The sequence below is a fragment of the Podarcis liolepis genome (assembly GCF_965112155.1).
Source record: "Podarcis liolepis genome assembly, chromosome: 7".
In the NCBI taxonomy this organism is placed as follows: domain Eukaryota; kingdom Metazoa; phylum Chordata; class Lepidosauria; order Squamata; family Lacertidae; genus Podarcis; species Podarcis liolepis.
In genome coordinates, this window is record NC_139561.1 from 35030440 (window position 1) to 35044422 (window position 13983).

At 39.2% G+C, this 13983-nt stretch overlaps 1 protein-coding gene across 9 annotated transcripts in view; it reads left to right on the plus strand.

Annotated features, from left to right (window-relative positions):
• PHKB (phosphorylase kinase regulatory subunit beta) overlaps positions 1–13983 on the plus strand; it is a 139042-nt gene that overhangs the window by 4238 nt on the left and 120821 nt on the right. For 2 of the 9 annotated variants that reach the window (XM_083513567.1, XM_083513568.1), the window contains exons 2-3: positions 2783–2876; positions 9358–9372. The exons of 2 other annotated variants lie outside the window; for them this stretch is intronic. In XM_083513567.1, the coding sequence (XP_083369693.1) occupies positions 2822–2876; positions 9358–9372 (70 nt within the window). In that variant the 5' untranslated portion in view covers positions 2783–2821. The remainder of the gene's footprint in view (positions 1–2782; positions 2877–9357; positions 9373–13983) is intronic. 5 more of the 9 variants (XM_083513570.1, XM_083513571.1, XM_083513573.1 and 2 more) reach the window with 4 other exon arrangements.

Consider the following 13983-nt stretch of genomic DNA (forward strand, 5'->3'; position numbering starts at 1 on the left):
TTGTAGAGTTGGAAGGGAACTCAAAGATCATCTAGTCCAACCCCCTGCAATGCAGGAATCTCAACTAGATCATATATGACAGACAGATCATACATCCAACCTCTGCTTAAACACCTTCATGGGAGTCTGCTCTACTATCGAACAGCTCTTACTGTCAGAAAGTTCTTCTAGATCAGTGTTTCTCAACCTGTGGGTCCCCAGATGTTGTTGGACTACAACTCCCATCATTCCTAGCCAGCATGACCGGTGGTGAGGGATGATGGGAGTTGTAGTCCAACAACATCTGGGGACCCACAGGTTGAGACAGATCATACATCCAACCTTTTCTTAAAAGGAAGGCGAGTTCACCACCTTTCGTGGGAGTCTGCTCCAATATCGAACAGCTCTTACTGTCAGAAATTTCTTCTGTTTAGTCTTAGAATCATAAAATTTTAGGGTTGGAAGGGACCCTGAGGATCATCTAGTCCAACCCCTGCGATGCAAGAATAGGCAGCTGTCCTATATGGGGATCAAAGCTGCAACAGTCTAATCAACTGAGCTATACAAGTCAGAATCTCCTTTCTTGTAACTTGAAGCCATTGGTTCAGGTCCTAGCCTCCAGAGCAGCAGAAAACAAGCTTGTTCCATCCTCCATGTGACAGCCCTTTAGATATTTGAAGATGGTTGTCATACTTCCTCTCATCATCAGAAGTGTTTTTTATCTTCTTCAAGATACTGTTGCTGATACTGTTACTGGAAACTGTGCTGCAAGCAGTGGTTTTTTTTTGAGGCCTTACAGAGTTAGACTGATCAAATAATTTTTGAGGCCTTATAGACTGGCAAAATAATTTTATTTATCCATATTATGCAGCTGTGTATCACTTGGCCCCCGGGCCCTTCAATCCTGGCAAAACTGGATGAATGAACAAGCACTATAGTTGAGAGTGATCCAGTAGTTGGTGAGGTTCTCAGAGACATGGAGCCTATGGCCAATGGGGGAACAGGATCATAGCTTCCTTACTGCCAGATATGCATACTTCTTGTATTTGAGCCTGAATAGTATGTAGTTGATCTCTACAATTTTGGGTGCTGCTGAGTGTGGTTATTTCTAGGATTAAATACGTATTCTTGCAGCACAGCACCCTCAGTGTATGATGTAGGCCACAAGAAACATATTAATACCAAGTTCCATGCCATGTCATTGAGATTGTCGTGTACATGCCTTGCTAAAATTCATCTTGGGTCAAATTTTGGCACATAACCACAAGTCTAGTTATTAGAGCTGCTTCTGCTAGCCACTGTGTGCTAAGGTGATCATGGGAGTAGACCCAAGTTTAACTAAATGAAATTTTGAGTATGCCCCTCTTCAATGTAGATTTTAATTTAATTAAACAATTTAAAAAAATAGAAACCGGCCCTGTTCAGGTGTTCTACAGAAGTGTTAGGCCAACATGTGATAGAAGAGAGTGAGGACAAGTGTGCTAGATCTGCTCTGTATCCCTCCACAAATTGAAATGCTAATTTCTGAAGCAGGGAGCTTTCTCTATTCATGTAGGTTCCTGCACAATGAAGAACACTGATTTTCAGGGTTCTAAATTTCTCAGAAATCAGACACTGGTAGAGTACACTCCCTGTTTAAGAAGTTATCCCTACAACATTTGGAGAGCAAAGGGAGTTGGGGCTAACTTGCTTGTCCTTGCTTCTCCCTGTGTGTTGATTTAACCAAGACACTCTTCTGCAATGTAAGAATATGTAGACTGTGTTGTGTAGAACCCTTTATCAGACATAATAGAAAGGAGGTTGCTACCATAGATACTACAAATCCAAAACAAATACATTATGTAATAGAAACAGTGCTATCTACAAATACTGGAGTTAATCTGTGTCCTTCATATGCTAGTATCTGGCCTGATGAAGAATTGTGCTTAATTAAAACCTTTGTTTACACAGAAGGATGCAATAAAAGTTGCAGCGTATACAGTCCTGATACTGTAGAATCAATTGCTTCCCAAATTGTCATCCACATTTTCCAAATTCATACAGAACAGACACATTCCTTTATATTTTTCTGTATCCAAGAAACAGAGGAATTGCCAGTGTTTATATTTATGATTTTTCTTGTATTCCTTTTAGCACTAATTTCCCCAAAAGTGAGTTGGGAACAGTCACCAGGTTGCTGAAACCTTGTTGAATTTTAAGTAGGATATTATAAATTAATGTGTTATGTCTAAAATAGGGTTGACATAACCCTATGGCGAAATCATCAGATGAAATCTGAGCCAGTACAGAAACGTACTGAACAAATTTGAAATCTGTTGTTGGGTACGTTAATGAAAAGCTTCAAAACTCTATAAAAGCAATATTGTATTGAAAAATGTGTGTAATTGCATACTATTTTGGTTTAGAACAATTATATGTTTCATTAAGCAAAGAATAAATGCATTTCGTTCGGACCTGGAATTTATTTCAACTTAGTGGAGGATTTCCCCCTCTCTTTGTTGTAAATATCCAATATTATCTGGCATAATAAGATATGTTAATGTCAAATAACATTCTTGTTATAGAACAGTAGGCTGACATTATGTAAAAGTAGGTAATGGTACTTCAACCAGCGAGATTTATTGAAAATTATGATATAGGAAAATCAAGTTTTGCAGTAGAGGGAAAACATAAAATATAATGAATCTAATTATCCTCTTTATTGTACGCTGCATCATGTTAATAACTCTGCTAACACTGCTTTTGCTTAATTCAAAGCTGATTGCCTCTAACCCTCACTAAATATTTTCAAAAATTGCTGTAGCTTAGCCTGAGACGGTTGTGATTAGCTGCAGAGCTTGAAATGGCCACTTTGGATGCTGACAGAACCACCTCTGCCCGTGTATTCTCATGGTCTGGTAAGTGTGCTGACCTCTTACAGGTCACTTGTTTTTGTTTTTAAGGCTTGTGTGTGTTACTGCTTGTTAATGCACTTTTGAATTATTAGCATAAGAAGAGCTATCATGTGTGCTAATGAGGGCTGTGGGTGAGCTTCTTTGTGCTGGCCCCTTGCCTTTTGGAATGAACTTTCCCCTGAGGTGCATCTTGGGTGCGGACATGCCTCATCTTCCTGGCTTTTGGGAAAGGGTGAGGTATCCTAGGCATCTGAATTTCTGTTTTTGCTGGTGGTCATATTGGTACAATAATTTAATTTTATACTATGTCTTGCATATTTTTAATTTTAATGTTTTTGGTTTGGGCTGCATATATTTCCACCCTTGATCCTTTTGGTGAAGAATGAATTATATTTTTTTTATTCAGTCTGTCAATAATAAACATTGTGCCTGTCAATTTTGAAGCAATTTTGAGCTGTCTTTTGTGAAGCAGCTGCCACAGGTGGTGGAAGCCCCCACATTGGCACCACTGTGGGTGCCCAAACTGCCCCCTGTTTATGCTGCTGGCAGTGTGGCATGGTGTTGGTGCTGGCAGCGACAGCAGAGTGGGGGGCACCTCTCATTTCGCCTTGTGCGGCAAAAAGGGGCGTGCTGTGCCTGTCACAGCAATTAATGGTGAAAGTGGTTTTAGTATCACCACCCGCCCCTACCTTACTCCACAGTCAAGAGCCACATGCCCATGATTCCCCTTTCTTCCCATTACTGGGTGCTCCAGGCTTTCAGTTTCTTGTTGGGAGCTATTGCTACTGACTGTTTATGGCTGCTCTGGTAGATGTCGCACAATTGCTTGTCAATGTGAGATTTGCCAGGGTTTGGCAAATGTAGGAATTTGTGGATCTTGCCCTGTGTGTCTGATCAGATTTGTAAACTTCTTGCAAAAAGAAACTGTCAATGAATATATAGAAGTATCAAGCTACATTTAAAATAAGGATTTCAGAAATAAGAATGCTTTACTCCTTTCGGCACGCTGAATAATTTCCCCCTTTCAAAGAGAGAGAAATATGATTATTGCTATTGCATTCTTAGCCATAATAATCTGAAGCAGCAAGAGCACAAAGTGTTCTGTTCACTTCAGTGGCTACCATCAAGACAGATGCATCTGGGGGGTGTAGGGCTATCAACTACAGAGGTTTGTGCACGGTATGCAAGTTCTTACAGCATTGCTGGAGGTTTTCGAAAAGCTTTAGGTAAAAAAGTCCAAATACATTAATGCTCATTTTTATAGCACAGACACATTGCACTAGCAGGACAAGTTCTCAATCACCTGTGAAGCAAAACCACATGATCAGTAATATAACAATGTTTCTTCTTTTGTGCTCATATGCATTGCCACAAGTGGTAATGATGCTTAAGATCATGAGACGAGCCCTGTGGATAAGACCAGAGATCCTTTCAGTCCAGTATCCTGTTTCCCACAATGGCCAACACGATGCCTATGGGAAACCTTCAAGCAGGGCATGAGAAAAATACCCTCCCTCTTGCCTTTGCTCTTCAGCTGCTGGTATTCAGTGACATACCACCTATGAATTTTGAGGTTCCATCATAGCAAATAGCCAGTGATAAACCTATTTTCCACAAATCTCCATCCAAGCTTGTGACAGGGAATTTCATAATAAAGTTCTGTGTTATGTGAAGAAGTACTTTCTTTTGTGGCCTGTGTCTCCTGCTAAGTTGTTCCATTGGATGACCCAGAGATGTGGTGTTACGAGAAGGAGGAAAACTTCTGTCTGGCCATTTTCTGCGTAATAACATAGGAAACGGCCATATGCTAAGTCATACCATTGGTCCATCTAGCTCAGTACTGTCAGCACTGACTGGCAGTGGCTCTCCAGTATCACAGACAAGATTCTTTTCTAGCCCCACCTTGGGGATGCTGGGGATTGAACCTGGCATCTTCTGCATGCAAAACAGTTGCTCTGCTACTGAGCTATGGTCCTTTCCCCATGCATAATTTTATAAATCTCACTAATGTGTCCTAGTTGCCTTTATTTCTAAACGAAAAAGTCCTGGTAGTTGTAGCCTTTCGTCATAAGCTTTATTAAGTTTGTTCTATGAGGCTAGTACAAAATTGCAAAATTAGCAGTGTAATTTTAGACTGTCATTGGAATTACTGTGAGCCTTGTGATGAAATGATTCATTAGCTGAAATGCTTGGGTCACAGTTCTAGACTGTAAATTGAATTTTGCATAACATACAAGACAGTAGGGCTCATTTGCAGTTGTAGCCTATACCCACACAACAGTTGACCGCTCAGCTTTAGCAAATAAGTAAACCAGTCATTTAGGCAATATACAGTAATATCCTTAGGTAGTCATGTGTGGATGAATTTGCCCAGACATGTAACTGTGGGAGGATAACAGGCTTTGTCAGGGAATAATGAAGGATTTTACATTATGTTGTCAGAATAGCATGAAAAATGGAGAGTTATAAACTGCAGTTTCAGTTGTTTGATGAATTCCAGTTTGTTAACATAGCATGTTACCTTTAAGAATAACAGGAAATGTTTAAAACTGTGAATACATTTTTAGAGCAATCCAAACCACAAACCACCATACTGGAGGGATTTGGATGGGGCAGAGGTGTCTCTCTGTCTGACTATTGCTAACCATGCTGGCTTCTGTTGTTATGGAAGATCTTCCATTGACAGAAAACCCCATCAATGAGGAATGCCCCAATGTGCCTGGCTAACGTGTGGGTGGGTAGAAGCTGGCAGAAACCCTGGAAGATCCTGTGGCGACCCTGCTGCCAGCATGTGATGATAATGGACCCAATCTGAACCTGAGACTGATGCAGCAAAGGGGCATTTTATTCCTTCTGGTCTATCTTTTGCCCTGGCTGGTCCAAGTCCTGAGGCTGTGGATGTAATGCTGATGGTGCCATTTCAATGAACCCTGCTGTTGTTGGCCAGATGTTAGGATAGCAGCTTTAGTTTAGTAGCAGGTGATTTTTATCCTCAGTCTTTGATGGCAGACACTGAGGAAAATATGGCTGCAATTTGACATAATGCTGTGCAGTCACTGTGTGCTGTTGCACAAACCAGCCATTCACAGCTCCAGCTGTTGGTGTGCACAATGGAAATAATAATACTGACCTACCTTACAGGATATTTTGCAATGATTACAACATTATATATGTGAAGTGCTTTAAACAAGTATATGTGCTATATACATACTAAGTATGTGATCTAGTTTTGGGTCTGCTTTTAGGTTTAAATCAGGGCCAGGCATTTGATGTAGCTTATCAATTTTGTGTTAAATTATTCAGCTATAATCTTGATAGGTTTTAGGGACAGGCTTGAAATGTTGACAGTTCCTGCTTTAAAGTGTCAAATGAGGCGTACTTGCTGCAACTAGTTACTGTTTTTAGTTGTGACTACAGAGGGACATAAGATCTGTCCCTGTAACAAGAACAAAATCTATAAACCAAATAACAATCTACAATGGGTGATATTCAATTGAGTCATATTTAGAGTAGACAGTTAAATCAATGTACTCATCATTTAGGTCAGTTGATTTCAGTGGGTCTACTCTTCAGTGTGACTTAGTTGGATAACACCCAATGTGAACCCTTTCCTGTTTTAGCAGCAACATCCTAAAATAATCCAGGTACATAAAGGTGGCTCTTCCAGTAGTTTTTAGGATACTGTAAGACCACCACAGCTTCAGTCATACACATTTGAGTGTCTGACGGGGGTGAGAAATTTCTAACTTTTTCATATTGCTTGGGGAAGACGTAAAATGCCTTATGAGAAAAGAGAGCTGTCTTTTCTACACAGTTCTTGTCCTTTAATATGGATATTTCTCATTCTGATCTGTTAATGACCTTACTCTACTGCAGAGTTTGCTTTCTTAATCTGTGTCATGTCCCTGCTGGAACAAGGACACCAGCTTTGACCTCACATAGGCAGTGAGATGTTATGTCCCACTACAGCAACTCATAAGATTAGACCATAAACCTGTAAGGTATTACTATAGTTATATGCTACCTTCTGTTGAAGCTGTTGTCACACAAAGGTTTGATCCATCCCACCAACTTCTGCCCACCTTTTTTGTGGGACAGCTTGGCACCGGCACTAGGCACATCAAGGTCATTTGGCATTAGGTTCATCTACCACAAAGCATAGGATTAGGTTTAACTGTCAAAGTCGCTTTTCTAATGTTTGTTTCTAGAGTGCTTTGTTGCCTCCTGTTGTCCAAGCAGAAATTGCAGTAGATAGTCTGAAAAGACAATGTGAAGTGCCCTTGTGTAACATGAAGCTGTAAATAATGACCATTCAGCAATATTGATGCTACATAAATGGTTTAGGCTATACAGAGACTGAGCAATGAATATTGTGTTGTGCATTAATGGTTGCCCAGTAAAATACAGAGCCTCCCAAGTCAATGCCTAAATGCTTTCTAATGTAAAATAATCTTTCTTGGATGTGGCAGCTACTAATCCAGGGCTGTTTCATCTTGCTGTAAAATGGAGCTGTGTTTCTAAAACATTGTTATTTTGGCAAACTTGCTGTTGGTTAAATGAGAAAATAAGCACAGCACCCTATCAAGAATATAATTCTCTGCTTATCTTAATGTTTGCTAATTTGTGAACATTTGGATATGATTTTTTTAATAAAATAGATAATAGCTTTTTCACAACAGAATATGTTTGAAAGGGGGTGGGTGGGACACATACAGTGCTTTGTAGCAAAACACTGTTTTTTTCATTATATGCCTTCCCTGGCTTATCATCAAGATAGGCTATGAAAGATATTTATGCATATCTTTTTCTGCTTGATTTTGCAGTGAAACCATAATCCCGTGTTTATGACTTCCATTTGTTGCTATGGAGTAGATTGCAACACTGATTAAGCGTAATTTTAACATAGGATTTGTTAAGCAGAGAATTTAAGCTGTCTGATCACAGCAACATATTTTGTCCATTTAAAATCCTTTTGAGCAGAATGAGCTGTCTGGAAATCATGAAGCATATGAGAAATGGATTTGTGTTCTGCTGGTCAGACAAGATATAATTGTTTCTCACATTTGGTTACTTATAAAGAAACACAGGTCACTGTTAATTTGTGTACAAGTCTTAAATTCACATGGTGTTCCCATTTTACTTTTCACTTTTGAAATGGTTGCGAAGCTGGATCCATTATTCTGAAATGATCTCATTAACTTGTTTCAACCTTGGATTTGTTTACATGATCAAAGGATGAGCCTGAGCTGAGTTAACAGGATCATTAATTTTAACAGCACCTTTGGCTAGCTAACCCTGTGAATGGCAGTTGGGATGGTATCTTCAAGGCACCTATAATTCACAATTGCATGCCATAAACACAGGATTCAATCAAGCTGAAAGGATGTTCATGCATTTAAGAAACCAAACTACTAAGGGGTGTGTGATTACAGGATCCTGGAGTGCACTACATGTGTAACCACACCTCTGGGAGATTTTTGGCTGGGCTAAAAGCACCTGGTAGTCATGACTGAGCTATCTGCTATGGGCAAAAAAGAGCCATACCAAGGGCCAGACCAGAGTTATTATGCCAAAAGTCAGAGCCAATGGAGAAAACCATAATATAGCAGAGCCTAGTAGATGGTTGCTACTTAAGCAAAGTCCCAACCAAAACAGGAAGCCATTTTATAGTCCTTTCTGTCTAGGAGGATCCACTGGCCAGTCTGTGTGGGTTGAGCCAATCCAGAGAGTACATTATACTTCCCAAGAAGATGCTGCAACTCTGGTGGCTCACCACACAAGGCAGCTGAATGCTGAGCTGAGAGTTCCCGGTTCTAGTTCCAGTAGCTCCTGATACTGGTTAACATCTTCAGTGCCCCTGGGTAATTTAAAATAACTGATGTGGTAGCTATGTGTTAGTAAATAGGAAGCCATCACAGGGCAAGGATTTGGTGTAGTCACATGACAAAAGATTTTATCATCTTCCCAGAGAAAGTCTGTCATTGTGTTTCATTTTGCACCCCACATTTCAAAGGAATTGCATGAATTTATAAGCAGTGATCTTACCTCTTGTTTGTGTTGGAGTAAGAATAAATGGTCACGGTGCTCAAACATTTCCCAGTAGTGGCTTCACTACTGAGGCTGTTTGCATCTTTCCTCTCATCAATATGAGTAATGTCTTTGTTCAAAGTGAATGAGGGATAGTTTATATTTTAGAGCAAGTTTACATTTAGTCAGAAATTATAACTGGGAATAAATGCCAATTTATGATACTTTGACTATTCCCAGCATCTTCTTTGAAGATCAAGAGGAGACCAGTGTAGACTGTGCACTAAGTGCTACATGATTAAAGGAAATTGATGTATTGAATGGACACACTGAAGACTGGTTTCTCTGCTTGAAATTTTCCCATTGTCAATATATATATATATAGAGAGAGAGAGAGAGAGAGAGAGAGAATGCTGTGATTGTAACAACAGTTATTTTATTTCTTTGTTGGCTGCAGATGGCAGATTTCCTGGTAAGTGTATATATTTTGCAATGCCAACATTTCTTTTTGTAATCTACTCTGCTACATTATTAATGGGCCTTCTTTAGGACTGTTTTTTAGGGTGCCATTGTTTGGTATTAGAATAAGACTTCTATTTGGAGGCGAGGTGGAAAAGTACCGTTAATGTTGCATTACAACTTGCATAAGTATCTTTAGTGATCATATTTCTTAAATACAATTATAGTTCTTATTTCAGATGATGCCAAGAACAGTTTTTATTCTCTGTAACAGACATTTTATGATATGCACGATCCTAATTTACTTTGTGGTCTCGCCTTGTTGGATTTTGAACTGAAGTTTTGCACTGAACTTCCACAACTATGTTTGCAGATTCATAAATGTGACACTGCATTATAAGCCGCTGCCTTGTAAGGCAGTTTCATGACTACACTTCCCATAATATTTTGAAAAACAACAATATGAAATGTTTGTATAGGACAAGCTACTTGTGAAATAAACTTGAGACAAATCAGCTTACAGTTGCAAACTTAAGATCAAGTTGATTTTCATGTTTTTTCTTCTTTAATGTAGAATGTCTTGTCTGTGTGTTTTTCCAATCATGTAACTTGGATGGCCTAAATCTGCTTTTGGATTGTTCGAAGAGCATGAAGGGTTGATTTAATTTATGTTTCCATTGATGCACTATTAGGGCTTATACAGTAATAATTGATTCTGTACAACAAAATGGCAAGAGGCAAGCTGAAAGTAAGTTAATTTGAGATTCATTATGGGTATTTAATGCACTCCTTAAACCTAGAAAGGAACTAATTAATGCCATTTTCCCAAAGCCCTCTTGCATTTTAAACCATCAGGATTGCAATGCAATGCAGGGCTTTCAGAAGAGTGTCTCTTTTCTTGTCTTGTATTACTATGGATCTAGATTGTATATTTCTGCAGAAGATGTACCCTGACATTATTCTCTGTTTTGTTGGGGTGTTGCATGCAGGCCTGGTAGGCAGCAAAGTAAGCTGCAGCTGTGGGAAGAGAGGACAGATAGAAATAGAAGGCATCTTCCTCCATGGAGCAATGCAGCTCCTCCTAGGGAATCCCAGGGCAGAATGGGGCAGCAGCAAGGGTGTAGCCAAGAGGGGAAGGGAGGGAGCTGCCCCCCTAGCTCAACAATAGAAATACTTAACTAACTGACCAATCACATTGGTTCTTCCTCCCCCCCCAGAAGCCCTGTCCTCCCTAACAAAGTCCTCCCCCCCCCAAATAAAAATCCTGGCTATGCCCATGGGCAACAGAGAACTTACTGTCCAAATGGAAACTCTCTCCTTACAAGAACCTATGGTATATATGGATGTGAAGTCTTTGAAATCCTCTGCTGGCTTAGAGTAAAAGGCAACTGTCCTGCTTCACTGACCTTGGTCTTAGCTCATCTACTTGTTTGGGAAAGAAACATTTGAATTTGAATCCAATTGTATCAGGATATTTTGGAAAAATATTTGTGTTTGTTGACTGCATAGTTATTGCTATTTCTTTAAGTGCTTTGTAAGCCTCAAGACCAGAGTGTGTCTTATATTTATATTTTTACCAATGCAGCCCCTCTCCCATGTGGGAAACATTAATTTATACACATTTATTTCTGAACATTGCCTGATGTATTTAGGTCTGTAATGCAAATGTGTGAGTTTCAACTAGCTTCAGATGAATTAGGGCAATAGTGGAGCAAGGCAGGCATGGAGGTCTAAAATGTAAACCCTCAACAGGAGAAAAATGCCCAAGTATGAGCTCCCCTATGGTCTTCAAGTATAGAATCTCAAAACTGTTAAGCAATAGTGCATTCAAGTAAGAGGAAATTTGCAAAATCACCAGCTGGCATGCTATTATTTTCTTTGTAGATTACACTCAATATCTCAGCTTTACCTGAAATCAAAATACAAATGCCTTCAAATAAACAAATGTATGGTGAATGCACACGTATATTTGTTGTAGCAAATCATGGCTTCTCAGTGTGTGTAAAAGGATTTGCAACATGATTAACTGCAGGTTTCATATGGTTTCTTAGGTAGAATTGCTCTTTATTATGAAACCTCCAGTGGAGGAATGCAGTGGAACCTCCAATCAGTGAACACTCAAGAGCTTGTGTGGTCAAGCAAGCAAACATATTTTAATAAATTAATACAAATCAGAGGCTTCTGTCAATACCTCTTTTCTTTCATAAGTTCTCTTATAAGACACCATGAAAATGGAAGGTGATGTTTCAAGTTAAAAGGATGCAATTTTCTTTGTAAGTGGAAGAAGCAGCACGGAGTAATCAAATTAGATACATCAAAGACTTGAGAGTACATGGCTGATTTCCATTATGTCTCATTGATATGGAATTAGTTTTGTCTAATTTTGAACTGACTCAAGTGCAACCTTGAATACTGAAGTGTGCCTTGACTTTGTTTTCCAGTTCTTTTGCATATATATTTATGGAACTAGGCTGCATAGAATAGTGAACAATACTTTCAGTAGAGGTGATAATGTTAATAGCAGTTGTCCTACCTTTATTTTGCTGAATTCGTTTAGTCAGTATTACAGACTCATTTTCTGCTCAATCTTTACAAGGGTTGTTGTTTAATTTGGTAACTTTACTATGTAGCAAACCTTTTCATGTTTGTATTTAGGACTATTCTTTATACATGCTGACTGCGTAAACTGACATCAGGGTTCATTTTAATTAGAATTAATCAGTTGTGTTCATATTTAATAGTCTACAGGATTTCTCAGTATACAAAGTACTGACCAGTTTTCCTAACCATGATAATGATAGCAAAAACATGTTTTGTGGCTCCTCTCTCCCTCCCTCCCCCATCAACATGCTAAGTAAATGCAATATTAGAGCTATGCCACTTGTTCTCTTGATCTCAAGTATTGAGGTTTTTACAAAAATGTGTCGGCAAGTTAGAGTGGAAATAGATTTTTATTTTTAAAGACATTTGGTTACATTTTGTATAGCTGATTTTTTTTTTGGTAAAGCATTGATAGAAAAACTTGTGACTTAAAACTGTTTTTATGCTGAGAGTATAACATTAAGGAATTACTTATTGACTGACAAATAAATGTAAGATTCATACTATATAATTTAACATGTCAAATTTTAGAGAGGTAGTTGTGTTGGTCTGCTTCAGCAAAACCAGCAAAGAATATTGATTTACTGTGGTATAAACTTTTTGTGGGCAAGCTCCATTTCATCATAAACGTAGTGTTATCGCTAGTTGGTAGAGATACCTATTGTCATGAGTGCATGGAGTCTGACCTGGAGGAGGGCATCAGTGGATTGGGAGCTGGAGATCCAGATCCAGGGGAGATCCTGGTGGGCTATCTGGAGAGCAGGCCATCCTGATTCCTGTGACATTGGATGTCCCAGGTGCAAAGTCACAAGCCATTGAGCCAATCCTGGTGCCTTCCTCTGTCAGCACAACATCTTCCCATTTGGGGGAGGCAACTGAGGATACGTTTGACAGCAAGCTGGCTCTCTTGACTCTGTTTCCATCTCCAAGAATGCAGAGGTGACTGTGCCAGTGTGAACAAACCATGTATGCCCAACATTTCCGTGCTTCCCCAGTCCCAAGGTTCAGATTCCATAACCAGCAGAATATGGTTTATACACCAGTGGTTTAAGCACCATATACGGTATATTCTTAATTGCTCTAGCAAAATTTTCCACAGTATGGGAGTTTCAGTCTCTGTTGTGGCAGAGTCTATTATGCCAAGATTGTTATTAAACATAATTGAAGTTTCGTTATATGGAGGAGCTGAGGTTTTCTGGGAGCCATATATATTAGTTCTTAACAAGTCCAGATTAATTGACCAGTTAGCTAAGCTTTCATTAGAGGAATATGTAGCAAAATCTCTTATTTGGGTTAAGACATCTCCTTCCCCGTTACTTGCATACGTGCTATATAAAGGACCAGGGCTGTCCTTATAAGACATATTAATTACACCTTGCTGCAATTGGTTTGTAGTTAACTCTGCCTCCCTTGATCCAGTTGCTGAGTCACAATAGTCCAGCATAGATTTCTGGACTAAATTGGCAATGGAGTTCTGGACGATTTATCTGAAGCACCCAGGTTCTGTGCTCATGTAGTCACCATGTTAAAACAGTTGCTGTCCCAGCATCTGTCCTTCAATTGAAACATATGACTTTTAAGCCCATATAAAAGTAAAACAGATATGCTCCTAGCCTGTATGTTGCATTTAACATTAACTGCTGAGCCAACTGACTTTAAAACTTTAACATTATTAAAAATAAAACAAATTAAAAGTAGAACAGACTGCAGAATTCAAGGACAAACAGCCTTACTCATTGCCTTCTTTACCTGGAAGAACAGCACCCTATTTTGCTCATAAGATGCTATCACAAACCATATTTTAGTCCTGATTTGTAGGGCAACTAGCATGCACAACCTATAGCTTGCCAAGTGTGGATGGTTTGGCAAACTGTGATTTGTCAAGGACGCAGAATTAAGTTAATCTGTTGTATGCAAGGGGAGGGGAATGTAGAAGCACTTAAGTCTGATTGTGCATGTAACGTTATACCATAGTTTGGCATTGCATCTAAACCACGTTTACTTGTTCTAAATCAATCCATTG